At 36.6% G+C, this 21269-nt stretch overlaps 1 protein-coding gene and 1 long non-coding RNA gene across 2 annotated transcripts in view; both read left to right on the top strand.

Annotated features, from left to right (window-relative positions):
• The first annotated feature begins 785 nt into the window (after window positions 1-785).
• Window positions 786-7199, top strand: cnpy3 (canopy FGF signaling regulator 3). Its single transcript, XM_042512476.2, has 6 exons — window positions 786-1044; window positions 2374-2500; window positions 3561-3657; window positions 3910-4032; window positions 4564-4681; window positions 4796-7199. The coding sequence occupies exons 1-6, from the start codon at window positions 939-941 to the stop codon at window positions 5068-5070; spliced, it is 846 nt and encodes a 281-aa protein (XP_042368410.2). The 5' UTR covers window positions 786-938; the 3' UTR covers window positions 5071-7199.
• A 1236-nt stretch (window positions 7200-8435) lies between these two features.
• LOC148185736 (uncharacterized) overlaps window positions 8436-21269 on the top strand; it is a 30461-nt gene continuing 17627 nt past the window's right edge. The window contains exon 1 of the long non-coding RNA XR_015775605.1: window positions 8436-8903. This is a non-coding gene — a long non-coding RNA (uncharacterized LOC148185736). The remainder of the gene's footprint in view (window positions 8904-21269) is intronic.

The following is a 21269-nucleotide window of genomic DNA, read 5'->3' as shown; positions in this document are numbered from 1 at the left end:
GGTTAACACTGAAGTCAAAGATTCATATAAAATAATGAAGACACAAGACTTGATTTTTAAAAACTGACATCACACCGGTGTTAAAGACATAAACATAACTTTTTCATAAACAAACATTTTATCATTATTATTATTACTACTACTACTAATAATAATAATGGTGACAATAATAATAATAATGATGATGATGATGATGATGATGATGACGATGATGATGATAAAAATAATAATAATAATACAGAATTTTGGTAATTCTGAGTTTTTGGGGTGTTGTTGTTGTTTATTTAATTTTTACTTAGTCAAATTTGTCAATTAATGGATTAGCCAAAGAACAAGCATTTTATTTATTTATTAATTATTATTATTATCTTTTTTTTTTTTTACTACTACTACTACTACTACTACTATTTTATTTATATTTTTATTTTTCATTTAATTTTGAGTTGGGGGGGGGTAATTTTTACTTTTACTTTTCATACTTTAATTACATTTTCCTGATTATGCTTAGTTACTTACCAAAGTAACATTTCCAAAGCAGGACTTTTATACTTTCAACAAGATTTTTCACATGTATTTGGTGTACATGTAGGTATTACATGGTATTAGTACTGAAGAAAGTAAACTGGATAATTCCTCCATCGCTGGTTTCACTTCCCGTTTCCTTAAAAAGGCTCAGAGTGATACATCTTCATATTTACCCGCTCTCTGCTCCTCCTCTGCCTCTGATTGGTCCAGCCGCTGCCACTTCTCCCTCTCTGATTGGCCCGCAGCTCAGCGTCCGTCGCGCCCATAGCGGAAGTGAGCACTTGTCGGTTTGGTTGCAGCTGTGATGAACCAGAGGAGGATGTGGAAACCGACAGAAAACGGTTATTTCCGTCTTTTTTAGGAGTAAAAAACGACATTTGTGAGTAAATAAAGAGCCAGACGGAGCCGACGACATGATTTTAGCGGCGTACGTGTCGTTTTTGTCGATAATCTCGTCGGTCGGAGCGGCGAAGAGTGCAGGGGACGATGACTGGGTTCATCTCCCCAACAAATGTGAAGGTAACTGCGGCCGTTAGCAGAGTTTGGGTCCCCGAAACAGGCTCCGAGGGCCTCCGGGGGCCCACAGCACACCGAGGAAACGATTAATGTCTCTGTAATTAACTGTGTGCGGGGTTTTACTAAGGAAACGCTGTTAAATTAACCACCAGAGCCGCTGTTTACATGTCAACCACAACATCCAGACCAGGGGCGGTCAGGACGCTTTGTGTGGGGGCCACATTTGGAAAAATGAAGGGGGGGAGGGGGCAGTCAAAGCAGCCCCAACATTTAGGACCGGGATTTTGGGACATTTCTTGTAACTTAGGACATTTCTACGATTTTAGGATGTCTCTTGGATTTTGGCACATTTCTAAGATTTAAGGACATTTCTAAGATCTTAGGACATTTCTAGGGTTTAGGGTGTTTCTAGGATTTCAGAATGCTTATTTGATTTTTGGATGTTTCTCAATTTTTAGAACATTTCTACGATTTTAGGATGTCTCTTGGATTTTGGCACATTTCTAAGATTTTAGGACATTTCTACGATTTTAAGATGTCTCTTGGATTTTGGCACATTTCTAAGATCTTACGACATTTCTAGGGTTTAGGCTGTTTCTAGGATTTCAGAACGCTTATTTGATTTTTGGATGTTTCTCAATTTTTAGGACATTTCTGGGATTTTAAGACGTTTTTCCGATTTTAGGACGGTTTTAGGATTGTTGCACATGTTAAGGATTTTAGAACATTTCTATTTTTTAGGACATTTCTAGTATTTTAGAGCATAACTAGCACTCTAGAACATTTCTTGGATTTTAGTGTGTGTCTAGGATTTTATGATGTTTCTCGGATTTTGGTATTTTTCTAGAATTTTATGACATTTTTAGGATTATAGGATGTCTCTTGGACTTTAGCACATTTCTGAGATTTTAGGACATTTCTAAGATTTGTGGACATTTCTAAGGTTTAGGATGTTTCTAGGATTTCCGATCACTTATTGGATTTTTGGACGTTTACAGTTCTCACATTATAGGATGTTTCTCGCATCGTGTCACAGTTGAAAAGTTGTTATTACTTCTCTTTTTTAAAGTGACACAGTTTCTAGTTGAGCTTGTATTTCTGATATTTCATGTATCCCCACACGTTTATATCTGTAATAGGCTGATGATGTGAGCGTTACATTTCATGCGGACTGAAACAACCAACAGGAACCTGCAGAGTCTCTGAACTGAATCCAGACAACCTTAAAAACCGTAAATGGTGTTTATTTAAAGAAGGATGTGTTTTTTCCAGGTCTGAAGAATCTGGTTTTGTTTTTTTTTGTTAAAAACGTCACCTCTCTTCGCTCTGCAGTGTGTAAGTTTGTCAGTATCGAGATGAAGTTGGCGTTCGATGAGACGGGGAAGACCAAAGAAGTCATCAACAGGAACTACCGCTTCATCGACAGCAAGGGGGCGCCGCCGATCAAATACAACAAGTCGTGAGTGTCTCCGTTTGACAGAAGAGGGTTTCAGAGCTGCTGTGTGAAGAGGGACAGAGTCTGCTGCTGGTTCTGGATCTTTCTGTGTCTCTGTCTCAGGCAGCAGGGGACAGGAACTTGGTCAGGATCAGTTCCTCTGGTGGAACTTTTTATAGAACGAGGAAACCGCAGAGCTGCTGTCGGTGCTGTGAGATAACGTCGACTTTGAGCCCAAAAAAGTCTGAAACTCACAAATTCAAGACTTTAAAAAATATGTTGAATTCAGTTTCTATTAGACGTGTTTGTTTATAGTCTCTGCAGCAGCTCTGTAACAGAGTCTAACACTCTTCACGTGACAGTTAACTCCTGCTGGCCTTCATCAGGTTTTGCCCAAATTTACCTTCACAATCATCGTTATGTCCAGTTAGAATTGTTTGATTTTTGTCCGTCGTTTTTTTTATTTTGTGTTGCTTATTTTCAGATAATTTCTTAATTTTTTATTTATTGTTTTATTTATTTTATATATTTTTTTTACAAATTTTGTGCTAATTTTTTGAGCCACATTATTCCTCCTATTATTCTGAAAGACATCAGGACTATTTGCTCACGTTTCAAAGGGCTTAAAAAGTAAATATTCAGGTTTTTCTGCAGACTCACTCTTTTCCTAAAGTGCAGCTGCACCTCGTCGTCGTTCTGTCTGAGTTCAGCTTCTCCGTGTTTGTGTTCACATCCGTGTTGTTGCTGTGATCGCTCAACCGAAACGCTGTCTCGAATGTTTCAATGTAGTTTAGTCAGAAAAGTAAAAGTAACACTACTACTGCTACCACTAAATATGTATATACGTATGTATACACATCATGTCGATATTTTCTTATTTTATTGTCAGATTATTTAATTTGATATATATATGATTTTTTGTTTTTCTGTCGTCTTTTTTCTCTTTGTAATTATTGGCTCTGTGGACATGGAGAGAAACACAATTTCAGTCCCTGTCTTTAACAAACACGTCAGAAATAACAATAAAGCTGACTTTACGATCACGACTAATAATACCGATCTTTTTCCCTCCGTCTCTCCGCAGAGACCTGCGATTCATCGAGGTTGTAGAAAATGTGTGTCAGAGGCTGTTAGAGTACAATCTGCACAAGGAGAGAAGTGGAAGCAACCGCTTTGCCAAGGTCCGTGTGTGTGTGTGTGTGTGTGTGTGTGTGTGTGTGTGTGTGTGTATGTGTGTGTGTGTGTGTGTTTAGACTACAGAGAGAGAGATTTGTTGATGTTATTTAACGTGCAGCTGTGCTGCGTTTAAAGGCGAAGCTGCATTTGAAGTTATTTTCATGTATGTCGGCAGTGTTGAGGATGAAAATGTTTCTCTGTGTGTGTGTGTGTGTGTGTGTGTGTGTGTGTGTGTGTGTGTGTGTGTGTGTGTTCAGGGCATGTCGGAGACCTTCTCCACCCTTCATGGTTTGGTGAATAAAGGCGTGAACGTGGTGATGGATATTCCCTACGAGCTGTGGAACGAGACTTCAGCAGAAGTGGCCGACCTGAAAAAACAGGTGTGTTTGTGTTCAGTGAAATGACCAAAAATCTTGATTTTTAAATCAAATTGTCTTTATTGTTTTTTTACTTAAAATTTTCTTGTTTTATGTTATTTAGAAAACAATTACAATCTTTAAAAAACTTTTAAAAATCATCAAACATTTAAAAACGCCAAACTTTTCTTTTAAATTGCCAAAAAAATGTTTTAAAGAAATTAAAAATCCCAATTTTATTTTCTTTAACAATCACTTAAATCTTTTTAAAGAAAATGTGCCTTCCAAATTTTAAATAGTTTAAAGATAATGAAAAAAGCCAAATGCTTTTCTTTGAAATTTGTCTAAAGTGTTTACGTCTTTTTTTTCTTTTAAAATTGCAAAAGTTTCTAAATAAAAAAAAATAATAATAATAATTAAAAAGGGCCAAAATGTTTACTTTAAATATTGTAAAAAAAAAAAGCCAGAATATTGATGGTCGTTTCAGAGAATATCCGGTCCTTAAAATGTGCCTTAAAATCATGGAAAGTCATGAAATGTAATTGTGTGTTTCAGTGCGACGTGTTGATAGAGAAATATGAGGACGTGATTGAAGACTGGTACAAAGGCAGCCAGGAGGAAGACCTGACCACGTATTTATGTGAGAAGCACGTCCTCAAAGGACAGGACACAGGTAACACACACACACACACACACACACACACACACACACACACACACACCTCTTCATTTCTTTGGTCTCTTTTTTCCTTTTATTTATGTCGACTCCTCTCTTCCGTCTGTCCAGCCTGTCTGAACGAGGACTGGACCCCAAAAAAGAAGGGAGACCAGGCGGCTATTGCAGAGGACAAGAAGAAGAAGAAAAAGAAGAAGGGAGGGAAGAAGAGCGAGGGAGGAGACGGCAGCTCGGAGGGCGAGAAGACGACCAAGAAGAAGAAAGAGAAGAAGGTAAAGAAGAAGAAAAAGAGCAAAGCCGCGGCAGAGAAGATGGACGGAGGGGCGTCGTCGGACGAGGACATCCAGCCGCCGGTGCCTCTGTCCGGGCAGAAGACGGAGCTGTGACGCCTCCGGACGACCCGGATCGGCCCGAAAAGAAACGCTTAGTAAACGCAGTCTGCAGCGTCTTTGTCCAAAGTGACGTTCACGTCGCTGATTTTGCTGAAATGAGGTCTCGTACTGTTACACGCGGTTTCAAAGTGTCTGAAACACGTCGCCGTCTGTGAGAAATCCGCCCAGGCATCAACATTTACGACCAATTATCAAACTGAAGAGCTTTTAAAGATTCATTTTGTCACTTTTTCCTTCAGAAATTCGACTTTGGCAATGAGCAATTCTGCAAAAACATGTTCTGCAAAATGCAAGAAATCAGCAGATGAAGATTTTTTTTTTTTAAGGCTGGAAAAAAAGTCCACAAGGCGATAATTTTAAATATCATCACAATGTATTTAAAATTATTTTACAGAATTGTTTAAATATTTTTCCACAATTTCCAGAGGTCATTCCACTGGGCTTTTTTGTGTTTATGTTGTTTTGCTAAGAAAACAACAGATTTTTAAAAAAAAATGGTTTTGGTTATTTATTTGACTAATTTCTTGCTAATTTTTGGGTCATTTTCCCCATTTTTTTTTTAAAGAACTCAAGCTAATATTCTCTGGTTTTAAAGGGTTAACATATTTGACTATTTTTACATAATTTTAACAAAAACAAAACAAAAAAACAGTAATGCTGAAAGGATTTGTCAATCATTCCATCAACAAAATTAATCAACAATTTGGACAGTGGATTAATTGCAAAAATCTGGTTTATGTGATTGTTTATTACATACAAAATTGAAAGACCATTTGACATTTATCAAGTTAATTGAAAAATAATGAATTGCATCATTAGTTTAAGTCTTGAAAAACATGAAAAACTAACAGCTGTATGCCGACAAACAGAGAGCTCGATGATTTGACCCTCAGAGCTGCAGATCTGAAGGGAATTTAAGCATTTTTCTCTCAGTTGAATGTAGATTAGCAGAGGAGCTTTCATGCTGTATCTCCTCACAATGTGAATTTGTACATTTATTATCAATTCTGCTGTTTTAAAACTCTTGTATTTACTGAAATATTCATTCCGCCTGAAAACTGGGACTTTAAAAATAATTTGTTTTAATTTATTTATTTTTCGGACCTTTGGAAATGCTCAGATTTCTGTGACAGTCACACTCTGCCTGTATCATGGAAAACCTGGAAAAGTCTTGCAATTTGCAAATAGCAATTTAAAAATGTTTGGAAAAGTCATGGAATATTGTTTCACAAGCCTGTATTGTAACACAAGTTTTCATTCAGAAATTTCAAAACTCGATTTTTTTTGGTTTCTGGCTGTGATAAATGGTGTAACTTTTTTGTGATTTTTAACCCTTCACCAAAAAAAAAAAATCACCCAAAATATTAAAGAAAAAAGGCCAAGATTTGTTTTTTTTTAAGAAGACATGCCTTCTAATGTAAGTTTTTTTTTTTAAAAATTGCCAAAAATTTGTTTTCAAAACTTTTTATTCAAATCCTGCTCTGAATCCATTATCTTTTAATATTTTAAAAAACTATTCTATACTAACAGGAAAAAAAAAACAATAAGAAGACTTGATGGTCGTTTTAGAGAATTTTTGGGTCTTAAAAACTTGAAAAACCATGGAAATTTATAGGTAGAAATGAGCGTGAACCCTGAATATAAACCTAATGGAGAATTTTAAAATATTTTAAAATCTGGAAATTTTTTTCTTCTGTAGAGAAAAGTGACTGTCCAGGAGTTATTGCATATTCTTGTTCCTTTTTTTCCCTTTTTTTTTGTTTGGTGTAAATGTGATCCTGAGGTCTCAGATTCAGTGAAATCCCCCTTTAATGAGTAAATACATGTGAGGTACATTTTTTTTAAAAGTCAGTGATTTGTGTTTCTGTAATTGTTTGACTTACATTTATTGTTTTGTCTTGTGTTTGCTGCACATCAGCTGCTATTTAAGGTGTGTGTATGCGTGTGTTTGTCGACTCCTGAGCTGACGATGAAGGTGTGTGTGTTTTGCATTTTTTCAGGTGTGTGTGTGTTTTTACAGATTTTTATCCAGAAGTAAGATTCTGGCTGTGTTGTATTGGAGTCGCTTTATGTAACCATGAGCAGGCACATCAGTGGATCAATAAACACAGATCGAACACACAGACTGATGTTTTTACAGCTTTAAAATGTCATGATGCTGTGAAGTCGCCTGTGAGTCACGATAAAAAGATCATTTTCTCAAACTTCATTATGATGTAAAATTGGATAATAATAATAATAATAATAGATGTAATGTACAATTCAGACCACGAGAGGGAGGCAGAGTTTCAGATATTCTCAGTCAATGCTTCATTTTTAACTGTAGCTGTAGTTAAATAAAAAAGGGGAAATTTGAATAAAAAAATGATTATTAAAATTTTTTTTTTTGTTAATGATTTTATGCCTAAAATTCAACTTTAAGCAGTTGGACTCAATTGTTTTTCTTATGTTTCTTTCTTTTCCCTACGTTGGATGTATTTATTGTGCAAACAAATAAATTATGGAAAACTACTGAACAATTCAACAGAATTTAGGTTGTGGGTAATCAAAATCTATATTATTATTATTATTATTAATACAAATAATAACAATTTATATCTCAGATAGGTCCGAAAATTTGAGAAATGTACGAAAATCTTGGAACGACTTTAAATTAATTGATTTAGAAGATTATTTTAAAAAGATGTCATGGGGAAAGAAGAAAAGCTGTAGAAAACTATATTTATAGTTATCATAACTACACGTATAAATTATGTTACATTTTGTTACAATATTATTATTATTTTTTCTTTTTTTTTTAAAAAAAAGCTTTTCCTATGTCACTTATTTGTTGTTTTCTTTCTTTCTTTCATTCTTTCCCTTTTTAACATTGTTTTTATTTTAGTTTTTGAATAATTTTCAAGCAATTGTCTTATACAATTATTATTATTACTATATTATGTTTATTATTATCATTACTATTATTTATTATTTTCTTAATTTTAATCTTATTTTTTTATTTACTAATTTCTTGTTTATTTCGGGGTCATTTCTTCTTTTGTTGCTCTCAAGTTTTTGATAGAAATCAAGGCAAACTGCTCAGGTTTCAAAGGGTTAAAGTTAGTTAGGCTCATGTTTGTTAACTAGATACAGTCGATAAAATCGGCAACAGTCGATAAAATCGGCAACAGTTGCCGTTCCAGCAGGTATTTAAAGAAAATAAACATTTTTTGTCTACTTCTACCTAAAATAAGTAACCAGGAACACTGAAGAAGTTTTGGAGGGAAACTGTTGCTATGGTTGCTGTGGTTGCTATAGTTGCTGTGGTTGCTATGGTTGCTATGGAACGTTCGGAACTGACGCGCATATGAACTCAGGGGGCGTGGCTTATGAAGGGGCGGAGGTTAGCAGTTCCACCTGACCGCAGTGTTGCTGTTGTCCAGCTAAGAGGAACGCTAGCCTATAAGCTATCTTCTCTGTTTTTAATGTAACTCGAGTTTGTACGAATAAACAAACAACTTTTTTCGACAAAATGATATCGCGAGATAACGAGGAAGAGTTTAATTTCCGTCGTCGCTTTTAAAGATATTTTTGCTCCCGCGTTTTCGCTTCGGTCGTTAGCTAAGTCGGTAAAAGTTAGCAAAACAAAGCGGAGGACGCTAAACCTGACCGTGTTTGTGTGGCGGTTTGTACACAGAGGAAGGACTTTTTTAACTCGTTGAAGGATTGTACACCTGCACAAGAGACTATTACGACTTTTGAGGCTTTCCTGAAGGCTCCTCGTGCATCTGGATATCACCGTTAACACCTTGAATCATCGGATTTACAGCGCCGAGCAGCCATCGAAGGTAAGCTAGCACAAACAACGACAGATAACGTTACTCAGATCTTTAACTTAACTTATCAATACAACTCTGTAAAAACGCTAAAAAAGTCATGAATTTAAAATCAAAGTGCATAGGCTATTGACTTATAGTATAGTTAACATGCAAAATGTCTCATTTCAGAAATACCTACTAATTAGCGATGAACTTTAACGTTTCACATGGTAAAATTTGGCTAATTTCAACTACTGTATAAACTGCTGGGTAGCTTTTTAAAACCCGAGCGAACTGGTTTGATTTCTTTCAAAAACACGCAGAGAAGGCCATGAGAAGATTAACCAGACATGTACAAAAAATTAGCATAATAAATACATAAAAAAGGAAGTGAGTTAATGAATAAATAAATTAATAAATAATAAAATAGTTGAAAATGAGCAAAAAGGCTAAAATGAGCTGTGCTAAAAAGGTTTATATATTTTGTTATATATATTTTATTGTAACATAATTTAAAATATAAAATTACTTAGACTTACATAGTTTTGGGGAATTCCCTATTTTGTGGTTGTTTTTGGAGAAATAAGGTACAGCCCCTTGGATATATTTAAATACTCAGTATAAATCAATTTATGAATTCTTTTAAATCCTTTTACATACTAATGAAAAAGATCCTTTAAGCAGTAACGACGGTCATTTCACAGACAGTATGGTCTTAAAAAATTGCCTCAAAGTCATAGATATTTATGTGTAAATATGTATGAACCTGTAACAGTGTTGTGATCCGCTTTTTTGTTTTTGCATATTTTTAATGTTGTAGTTTCTTGAAGTTAACAGTAAAATAGAAACTGACACATTTATTATTGAAAATAATCAGCTTTTACAGGCCAGTTATTTTTTGATTATTCACAAGCATGAATGATTCATTAACTCTCAAATTCTGTAATTTGTGAATAATTTGAGTGCACAGATTCATAGAAAAGATGAAGCTGATGATGATGTAACACACACACACACACACACACACACACACACACACCTACCTTTACACACCGAGCAGACCAGGTATCTCCAGTGCAGTTCCTCTAATTAACCTGTAGGTGTCGTCCTGCCATTGGATGTGACGGCAGGTTTAGTTTCACCTTCGATTGAACTGACCGACAGCCAAATCCACTTAAGATGAGACTAAATGAAATGCCAAGTATGTGTGTGTGTGTGTGTGTGTGTGTGTGTGTGTGTGTGTGTCAACATATGTGTCTCCTGGTTGGACTGTTTTTTTTTGTATGTTTGTTTATGTGCTGAATTGAATAACATTTATCCATCTTTAAAATAGATATTTAGTATGAATATTTCTGTTTGCATGCTGCTTGTGTTTGTATAAGCACAAATACAATGTGTGTGTGTGTGTGTGGAGGTGTTAGATGTTGTTTATTTGTTGAATAATTCACAGCTGGATGTTTATAGAAGACTCTGTGGCCTCAGAGCTCCAATAACACAGGACAAATATTGTGACACACACACACACACACACACACACACACGCGCGCGCTGTTTATCAGCCGTTCCAGGGTTGACAGTTTATTTGGACACTGTGGACGGTTGAAATTGGATGTAGGGAGACAAAATGTGGACGAACACACTCACATTTCTGTTACCTATGGTGAGCCATCAGTGGCTTCATGCGTCCCATGTCTTCACCTTTTGTTTCCGTCCCTGTGAGGACACTGGGATGTCTCAGACACACACACACACACACACACACTCACACAGTGGCAGTGTTGTGGATGTTGGTTGGTCGGTGATGGAGCAGAGAGAACCGTTTCCTCTAATCTGGAGAAAATGAAACAGACGTTTGAATGGAAATATTGATTCTTCCTCCCATTTCAATCTTCATCTCGCATTATCTTTTCCACCTGTGTGTGTGCGTGTGTGTGCATGTGTGTGTGCGTGTGTGTGTGATGTACGAGCTCACCTTTCGCTCTCTCTCTCACACGCCCTCTGCAATGATTTTCTGTCCAATGAAACAAGTACACAATAACTAGTAAATTATATATATCTATGTGTACGCACACAACTATGAAATGCTGCAGACTGTGTGTGTGTGTGTGTGTGTGTGTGTGTGTGTGTGTGTGTGTATGTGAGGTGTGGGGGTGGGGGTCAGTGTGCATGACTCTATATGACAGTTCAGGTTATCTGATACATCGAAAACTATCAAGAAAGCAAATTCAGCAACCGAATAAACAAACAAAACCATAATGAATAATCAGTAACACCAATATAGCCATAAAATACACGTTTGCCCTTCCAAAGGGACGCTCAGCTCGCTTTACTTAGGGGCCACTTTTGTTTAATGACAGGAGACCAGGGGCCAGTCGCAGCAGCCCTGTACATGTTTCTGGGATTTAAGGACATTTTTGGCATTATAACATGGCATGGCATTGGACATTTCTTGAATTTTAAGAAGTTTCTAGGATTTTGAGACACTTATTGGATTTTAGGAGGATTTTGAAATTTTTGGACAATTCTTGGATTTTAGGACATTTCTGGGATTTTAGGACATGTCCCTGAGATTTAAAGATGATCAAAGGATTCTTGGACATCTCTGGGATTTTAGGACATTTCTAGGATTTTGAGGCAGTTATAGGATTTTAGGACATTTGTTTGATTTTGGGACATTTCTGCAGAATTTTTCACTTTGTTCACATGATATCTATTCATCTCACGCAATTTTTTTTTGAATAATTCAAACAAGTTTATATTCATTTAAGATACCAACTGTATCTTTAAAGGCAGGAATAGTTATGGCATCTAATAAATATAATTTAATTTGTAAAGTTGTGTCAGGAAAACAAGTGTTTTTTAAATAGTAATAGGGTGTTGCTTTCGGGTATAGTTTTGTCTCAAAAACTCACCAGCTGTCCGTAAACCAGGGCCTAATGCCCCTCAGAAAATAATCTAGAAATCTGTTGAGATATTTTTGCAATTGCATCCTCCTGTAAAATCAAAAGTTATGAACTTTTTTTTACATAGAAATCATTTTTAACTTATTAAAAAATGTAGGAATTTCTTTTATGTCAGGTGGTAAACACAGCAGCTTCATAACAAATATAAACACACACAACAATAAACTCTGTTTTAACAAAAGGCCCCGTCGTAACCGCTCTCTCAGACTCAACTTACTACTTCAAAATTAATCACATTAACACTTTGAAGCTGTAGCAACAAAATGTCACCCTGCTCCCCGGCCTCCTCTGATGTGACCTGAACGTGACACAGAGGGAGAAGACAGTGAACAAAAAAAAAGTGATAGAAATGACAAGAGAGCGAGGAAGAGGAGGGAGGAAAATAAAGGAGGAGATGTGCGTGCATGGACGAAGATAAAATCTCTGCCCCCCGATGACCTGGAACAACAAACACCATCATGTCTGGAGCCGCAGAGGTTAAAATCAAATCTTTCTCCGGTTAACTGTAATCCATTTCGCTCTATTTTGTTTGGCGGCGGCGTGTTGTGTTTCCATGTCGCTCAGGTTAAACAACAATCTGCACTGTTTGTCCAAAACCTCCCCGTGAACCTTGAGCTGACCTCAAACACTCCATTACTCTGATCAAGAGAGAAAGAGATGGAGAGAAAAATCAAACCGCAGAGAAACAGGCAAACAGAGAGACGAGAAAATGAGACTAATATCCATCACTTAGTCTCCTTTTTTCTGTTTTTTTTACTCCGAGTGGACAGCCTCGGAGCTCCAATTCATCTTCGTTCTCCTCACAGCGGTGTATCCAGGGAAGGTCAAAACCCGGAAAATAGGCTACACACCAGGCATTTTGTCACCAGACACCCTTCACCTGCCTCCCCAACACCGAGGAGCCGCGCACAACTGGGACACAGCCGCGGCCAAAAATACATCAGGTGGAGCGCAGCGGCGACACTGCATGCATTCACACCGCTTTCGTTCTGCATTCACGCCGCATTTGTTGTCCTTTCGGAAGAAGCAAAAGAGCGGGACGAGGTGACATTTTGTTGCTTTAAAGTTTGGCGAATCGTACCGAATTATCGTGTCTGTCCACACGTGCAGCAGCACTCATGACCCATCCATCTCCCTCAGATTAACTCGTTTTTCCAGCTGAGAGAAAGTTTAACATTTCCTGCACAGACGGATTCATCACGACCCAATTTAGCCAATTAACAAGAGCCATTACTGAGATTGTTTTGGGGGGAAACAGTGTTATCTGTGTGTTTAAAGGGATAGTTATCAATCCTTTTACTTCACATATTCAGTTTAAATCATTTGTTTGATCCTGACTTCATTAATCTAATGCAGTTTGTGAAAAGGATTGAGCAGGGCTGCACAATTATTGAATATTAATCACGATCGACTGCGATATTGACGCTTAAAATGCATTCCTTACTCATCAAAACTCTGCTGCATGTCAGATCAGGCACTGTCATGCAGCAGCAGGGCGTACCCGAAAATAATTAAAAATGATCCATCCATTAACCCTTTAACACCTGGATCGTCATCAGTTTTCTTGTGCTGTGTTCAGACGCCTTGCACTGGTTCTAAATCCTGAAATCTAAGAAAATGGTTTTAAATTGATTTTGAAATATTTTGGGAAAAAAAGTCAATGAGCAACTTGGAAAGAATGATCCCACAGCTTGCAAAAAAAAAAAAAAAAAAAAAACAAACAAAAAAATGGTATATGGGGATTAAAAAAATCACCTGAAATTAAAAATTTGCTAGGGTGGAATTTTTATTTATATTTTATTTATTTTATCAAAAAACTTGAGACAAATATCCAGAAATTTGCCTTTGAAAGAAATTAAGCCAATTTGTTCAGGTGTTAAAGGGTTAACCAGCAGAATCTTGTTTGTTTGCTGACCGATTTTGTTTTTTCAGGGCTGATGTTAATTTTTTAGTAGTTAATAAGACCGATAACTCTTATTTGAGACCGATATGCATTTACAATAAAATGACAATATTTCTGTGAAAATTAAGAATTTGGAATATAACAAACCTTAACATGAAAACTTTGTTTAAACGCCTTCAGCAAACATTTAATGTAAACCGAAACATTCATCATCATGTAGAGCAATCTCCAAGCAACTATTTAATTTAAAGTCAAGTGAAAATTTAAATAAAAATGAATACATAAAAACAGCTAAAGTTAAAGTTCCTCCCATGCCGACACTTTTTTTGCTCTTTTAAATGAATTAATTTTTATCATTAAAATTAAACGCTGATACAGATAGTCTGCAAAATGCCAAATATCGGCCCCAATAATCAGCCAGGCCGATAATTTGTAAAAAAAAAACAAAAAAAAACAACAACGCCAGTTTAATGGTTATTTACTTTAAAAACTATGCGAAAACAAAAACAAAGACGTCTTAAAAGCAGAAGAGAGAAAAATGTCAGACCTTCAGACGACTTTCGGCTCCTCCTGAGCAGATTTCGGCTCACAACAGAAAAATAAAAGGCGCTCATGTCGTAGATGGAGGCAGTAAAGGGAGCGTCAGGTCAAATTTCCAGACGCACCCTGAGCCTCGAGCCTCGTGGGGATGATACAGCAACGACACTAATGGCAGGCTACATGGCATTTGGAGCAGAAAGGTGTGACATGCAAGCCTTCACACTTACTGTCTCACACACATTTACATACACACACACACACACACACACACACACACACACGCACACACACACACTCCTCAGGGCCTGCCATTAATAACAGCTGACCTTTGCACGTTTAGGCTGTGAAATGATAGTAAAGCAGACCTGAGGACGGCTTATCGCACTCTCCTCCCTGTCTCATCTCTTCATCCCTTCATCTCTCTCTCGTTCTCTATTTGAATCATCCCTCCATCATTTCTTCTCCGTTGGTGTCTGTTTGCTAAATTTTTGCGTCATTTTCAAATTTGTTTCTGTCATAAGACAGCAAGAGCATCTAACCATCTTTCTGGTTCTTTGTAAGTCTGTTATCAGAAAAATCAACAATTTTTTTTGTCAAATGTGCAAAAATGTCCAAATATTAACCCTTTGTAACCTGAGAAATTTCGTGCAATTTTTTTTCAAAAGCACTGGAAGAAGGCAAAGAGCAGTGACAGACGAAATGACCAAAAAATTATCAAGCAAATTACCTGAAAATTTGTGGGGGAAAAAAGGAAATGAAAGCAAGTTAAAAAAAAAACCAAGAAAACAACTGGTAAAAAGTTTTGAAAATTATAATAATATTGAATATTTAATTATGATCATTATAAATAACTTTTTTCTGTTTTAAAAACATCATTTTTAAGGTTTGAATGTGGAGATGAATTTGGTGAACAGCTTGATGGTTGCCACTTGATGAAATCATCCCTAAATAATTACAATGTGCAAGAAGTTTTTTTGTCCGGAGTCGACCAGCTCTTAACTTTCTCCCTTTCAACTAAATTCAAAGTGTTTTTTCTTGGCATGAGAGTTGAAAGAACGCAGCTCAGCCAAACTCACAGTTTACTTTTCTCTTTCTTCCTCAGTCGAAGTGAAAGCTTTATTTGGATGAAAGACTAAATGGAGTGGAAAAAAAAACAAAAAAATTGCCAAATTAATTCCTCTCAGTTCATTTCGAGCCATTTCCTCCAGCTTCCTTTTCCTTCCAGGGAGGTCGACGGACGACAGAAGAGTCTCTCCTCCGTCGACGCTCTCTCCTTCTCCCTCCATCTGCTTTTCAGATCGTCGTGGCCGAAACAAACCAAACTTAAAACTGTAAGAGACGACCAGCTGCTATCTTTGTAAAGGTCAACGAGGAATCCAAGGCTGCCCAGCTAAAACAACACACACACACACACACACACACACACACACACACACACACACACACACACACCGAGTCCCCGTGGATCCATTTCCACCTCACCCGCCCTCACTCCGTTTTTACAGTTATTTTAATTCCTCCATCCTTCCTTTCCCTTTTTCTTTCTCACGTTCTCTCTCTCTCGTCAAGTGTTCATCCCGCCTGCCAAGCTCCTCTAGGTCTGTTTGGAAAAAAAACTGTTTCTAATTTGGTATCAATCTGAAGAGTCCAGTTTTGTCATTAGCCTGTCTGTATGTGTGTGTGTGTGTGTGTGTGTGTGTGTGTGTGTGTGTGTGTGTGTGTGTGGTGCTCTCTTTTATTCCCATGGTACCATATGGGCCACACACACACATGCAAACACACAAACACGTTCCCACCCCCAGAATCGCAACTGACAGAAATAGTTGTTCCGACATTTCGGTTGATGATATTCACATCCTGTTGTCCACGTTGACATCAGTGTCAGTGTTTGTGTCTCCGTCTCTAAAACGATCATTAATTTTTGACATCACCATTATTAATTAATTATCGCCAATTTGTTAAAACGCACTCTGACATTTTAAATCGACAGAAAACTCCGTTGGTTGTTTACTTAAAGACATTTGTAGGATTTTGGGATTTTTCTCAGATTTTTTTTGACATTTTTAGGATTTTAGGAAGTTTCTACCATTGTTGGATGTCTCTAGTATATCAGGGCATTTTTAGGATTTTAGGACGTTTTTAGGATTTTCAGTTGTTCCTGAGATTTTAGGGTGTTTATCTGATTTTAGGACATTTCTTGGGTTTTCAGAAGTCTCTAGGATTTAAGAACATATATTTTAGATTTTTAGAACATATTTGGGATTTTAGGACATTTGTAGGATTTTGGGATGTTTCGCAGATATTTGGATATTTTTAGGATTTTAGTACATTTCAGGGATTAGAGACGTTTCTCTGATTTCAGGATGTTTATTGGATTTTGTACATTTCTTGGATTTTTTTGATTGTCAGGTTTGAGGACATTTCTAGGATTTAAGTAAATGTCTAGGATTGTGGGATATATCAAGGATTTAAGGACATTTTTAGGAGTTTCAAATGTTTCTAGGATTTCAGGAGGTTTGTAGGATTTCAGGACGTTTCTAAGATTTGAGGACATTTTTAGGACATTAGTATTGTTGCTAGGACCTCTGTTGGGAGGTGTGGCGGATTCTCCATTAACACTATTTTTTATAAGCAAGCTCTATTTTAATGCGCATTTACGGACTTTGGCACCTTGCATGTATACTTAAAGTAAAAAACAATTGCCAGTGAATCACTTTATTTTTATTGTGAAATAGAAAATGCTGTAAGTTGAGTATCACTGTTAAAATGGCACCAAACACGTAACTTAAATATGTAAACGTATGGGAATGTCTGTCTGATTATGATGAACTTTCTTAACAGAACTCGATCAGTGGTTTAAGTGGGTTTTTTTGGTCACTTGTGGGCAGAAAGCAGCTAAACAAGCAGACAGTTGCAAAGACATCATTATATCTTTGTTGATAAAAGTTGTTATAGCATTTTTTATATCACAGGACAGTAACCGCCAACCCCTCCAAAAAAAACCATGCTCCTCACCTGCGAGATATTTACTTGCTCGTGGGTTACTGGGTTGGTAGATATTTAGCAAGTGGTGCTCAGATTTCCCAGCTCTTAGTGGGATTTGAACCGCAGCCCTCGGGGTCACATCCTCCTCTGCTCCTCATGTTCTCTGCGCTGCTGCTGCTGTCCATTTGTCCTCTATGGAGATAAACTGTTGTTTACACTGCAGGCCACATAGGAAGTCAACCATGGCAAGAGGAATCTGTCTGTGCACCCTCACTCTGTCTGTGTGCGTGTGTGTGTGTGTGTGTGTGTGTGTTTAAGTGTATATGTGTTTTGAGGGTGTGTGTGCGTGTGTTTGTGCATGCGTGAGTGTGTTTGTAGTTCATCATTTGGTCCTCAAAAGAATACAAAAAGTTGGCTGTCAGTTTTCCTAGAAATTAGAGGTATGGAATAAATATTGCAAACTGAACCTCTGTGTGTGTGTGTGTGTGTGTGTGTGTGTGTGTGTGTGTGTGTGTGTGTGTGTGTGTGTGTTTAGTTCTTTATTTGGTCCTCACAAGAATAGAAAAAGTTAGTTGTCATTTTTCCAAGAAATTAGAGGTAATGAATGGATTTGGCTAATCTAAATCTGTGCGTGCATGTGTGTTTAAGTGTGTGTGTGTGTGTGTGTGTGTGTGTGTGTGTGTGTGTGTGTGTGTGTGTGTGTGTGTGTGTGTGTGTGTGTGTGTGTGTGTGTGTGTTTGTTTGTGTGTGTTTGTGTGTGTGTGTGTACACACTGGTGTCTTCATGTTAATCTGCATATGTGTATGACCTTAAATGTTGTTGTGTATATTAATAGATGTATCTGTTTTCATTTTAGTTTTTCTCCTCTTTAATGTAGTATTTGCACACATGCAAAAACATCGTGTGTGTGTGTTTGTGTGTGTGTGTGTGTGTGTGTGTGTGTGTGTGTGTGTGTGTGGCAGGTGTTTTGCGTCACCACCCACCATCCATCAAGTGAAATGGGCGAATGACAGGAAGAACAAAAACAAATCCCTCGCTCCGGCAAGAATAAACGACTGATGCCGACCAATGACAAGTGTTTATTGTGTGTGTGAGAGAGAGATGAAGGTATACGTGTGTGTTTGTGTGCCTATGTATTTTTGTCTGTATGCATATGTTTTTGAGAGTGTGTGTGTGTGTGTGTGTGGGTGAAATTGAAAGAGAGAGAAGGACAAAGCAAATGAGTGTGTGAGAGATGAGTGAGATGGAGGAACGAGAATTGGGTGGTGTTTATTGTTTTACCAGTTCAGTAGGCGGACACACACACACACACACACACACACACACACACTCACACACTTACACACTTATTATCCCGCTCAGTGAGCATGCAGAGTAAATGTTTCCAAGATGACCAACTCAACCACTCAATCCCAGTTAGGCTCATGATGCACTTGTTTTTTATCAGCTGCACCTGCAGAAAAAAAACGTATCCAAGTAAACTTTAACGTCAGTCCGACTGTTTATGTTGAAATAACGTCAAAGTAAGTTGTAGATTTTTCCTCAAGTCCTCCCTCCACTGTTGTTATCACTATAACCACAACAATTAGCAGTGTTATTGATTATTCGATTGATTTAGAAAGCTAGTTGTCTACAATTTTGATAACTGATTTATCGCTTTGCAAGTATTTAAATGTTATGCAGTTTTTATGTTATTTAAACTAAATAAAAAATAGGTTTTAGACTGTTTATCAGACAAAACAAAAAACATTTGAGGATGCTACCTTTAGGCTATTTTCTGTCATTTTATAGACAAAGCGACTAATTGAGCAGATTAATTGTTACTGACAGGACTGCAACTAATGGTTATTTTCATTATCACCGAGTTTGTATGGTCATGAAAAAACAGTAAAAGTTATTGAATTTCTTTTTTTATTTATTTATATTTTTCTTTAAAGCTGTCAAATCTTTTTGAAAATGTTTTCTGAAAAAATTGCAAAAAATGGAAAAAAAAAATTGCCAAAATGTTTTCTGCAAAAATGGACAAAAAAGTGTAAGAAAAAAGAAAAATGTCATCATGTTGTCTTTAAAAAACACCAATAATTGGAAAAATTAGGTAAAATGTTGTTTCCAAAATTGCCAAAAATCTTTTAAAGGAAAGGGGAAAAAAATGCCAAAATATTGTCTTTGTCTAATATTGCCAAAATGAAAAAAAGCTGAAATGTTTTCATTAAAAATCACCAGAAAAATGACACGAAAAAAAGTCAAATTTTCAAAAAACATTAATTTGTGATCATGAGTCCCTCTCCTAAACCAAAAAAATAAATAAATAAAAAAGTTCCTTAGTTACATTAAAATATTCAGTTCTAATCCTATTGTGAATTCATTATGAAAAAAATCTGGATAATTTTCTAAAGTGAGGAGATTTTGTACAGAGAGGACATTGGGAGAAGGAAAAGGAGGACTTTATTTTAAGAAAGAACATTTTGTAGTGCAGACAATTTTTCATAAGTGAGCACACTTTTTCACAAGAGGACAATTGTGATTGTGATGATTTTGAAAATCCAAGAGTAAGAGTATTTTTTTTTTAATAAGGTTTTAAAATGAGGATATTTGAGAAGCACAAGGACACACTTTTAGAATTAAGGACATTTTGGTGCATTTATTTACAAAAAAAACATTCAGGGAAAATATAATAGGTCTGCCTTTTTTGTGAAAAAGTAAAACTAAGGACATTTTGAAAAGTTACGATTATGAGCTGTAAAAGGCATAATGTCAGTGAGTGTCCTCACAAGTAAACTGTGTGTGTGTGTGTGTGTGTGTGTGTGTGTGTGTGTGTGTGTGTGTGTGTGTGTGTGTGTGTGTGTGTGACCGGGGTAGTGATGACCTCCTCCAGCTGTCTGTGGATAATGAGAAGCTGTCAGCAGCAAAAGGACACGACACACACACATTCACAGTTATACACACACACACACACACACACACACACACACACACACACACACACACACGGTGTTTGCACACTAGAAGACACTCAAAGACTCCGTCCCACATCACTTTTTTGTTCTTTATTTTCGGACACAGGTACACAGTTTGGGCCTCAGCTGTAATGTAGAAGCTGTTTGTGGAGACGTGTGTTGGTTTAAAATGTTTATGAGGACGCAGTCTGTGTGTGTCAGTATGAGGTCATCTCATTTTCGTGATGACATCATCAGTTACATGGACAACATACGGTCCAGCAGGGAGCCACATTGTGACACATATATAGTGACGTGTTTTGGATAAACTTAACATACAAATCAAATGCTCAGATTAACCCTTTAGGGACTGTTTGCCGCATTTTACACACCTTTCATTCCTTTTTTTTGGGATCATTTTGGCTGTGTTTACGCATATGGCACAAATTTTGGCAAGATTGTGAATTTGAGTGTAATCAGTGAATTTCCAGCTCAGCTCCTACAATAAGTCTAAAATACACTGTGGAAACAGTTGCTACATTCATACTGTTAAAAAATATATGTATAAAAACTTGACCAACAAAATTAGGTTTGTTACTTTGCAGAATACAGCATGCACTTTACATGCGATGTACCAAAGTTCAAAAATAATAATGTTGGTTGATGATAATGACCATGATGATATAATAATATTAATAATAATTATTTTAATTCTGAAAATGAAGATGATTATGATAAGAATAATTATAACTACAATAATGATGATGATGATGATGATAATAATAAATAAATAATAATTATTATTATTCATATAGCACTTTACAAGCTGTAGCACAAAGTACTTTCCAGATTAAAAGATTTGCAGAATAAAAATAAAATATCAGAAACCCCTGCAGTCCCTCCCCCGCCCCCCTTATGACATAACCAAAATGAAGAACATCAGAGCACAAATATTTAACAGCACTGCGTACATGAACAGATGGGGATACAAAAATACAAATTCATAAATAAAAAAGTAAAATGCAGATAAGAGAATTAAGATGAAATAAGCAAATACAATAAGTGAAAA

This window comes from Plectropomus leopardus, chromosome 23 (assembly GCF_026936395.1).
Source record: "Plectropomus leopardus strain MGB_pleo_1.0 chromosome 23, ASM2693639v1, whole genome shotgun sequence".
Classification (NCBI taxonomy): domain Eukaryota; kingdom Metazoa; phylum Chordata; class Actinopteri; order Perciformes; family Serranidae; genus Plectropomus; species Plectropomus leopardus.
The sequence above is the reverse complement of the archived record's forward strand: the minus strand, read 5'-3'. Positions and strand labels throughout refer to the sequence as shown.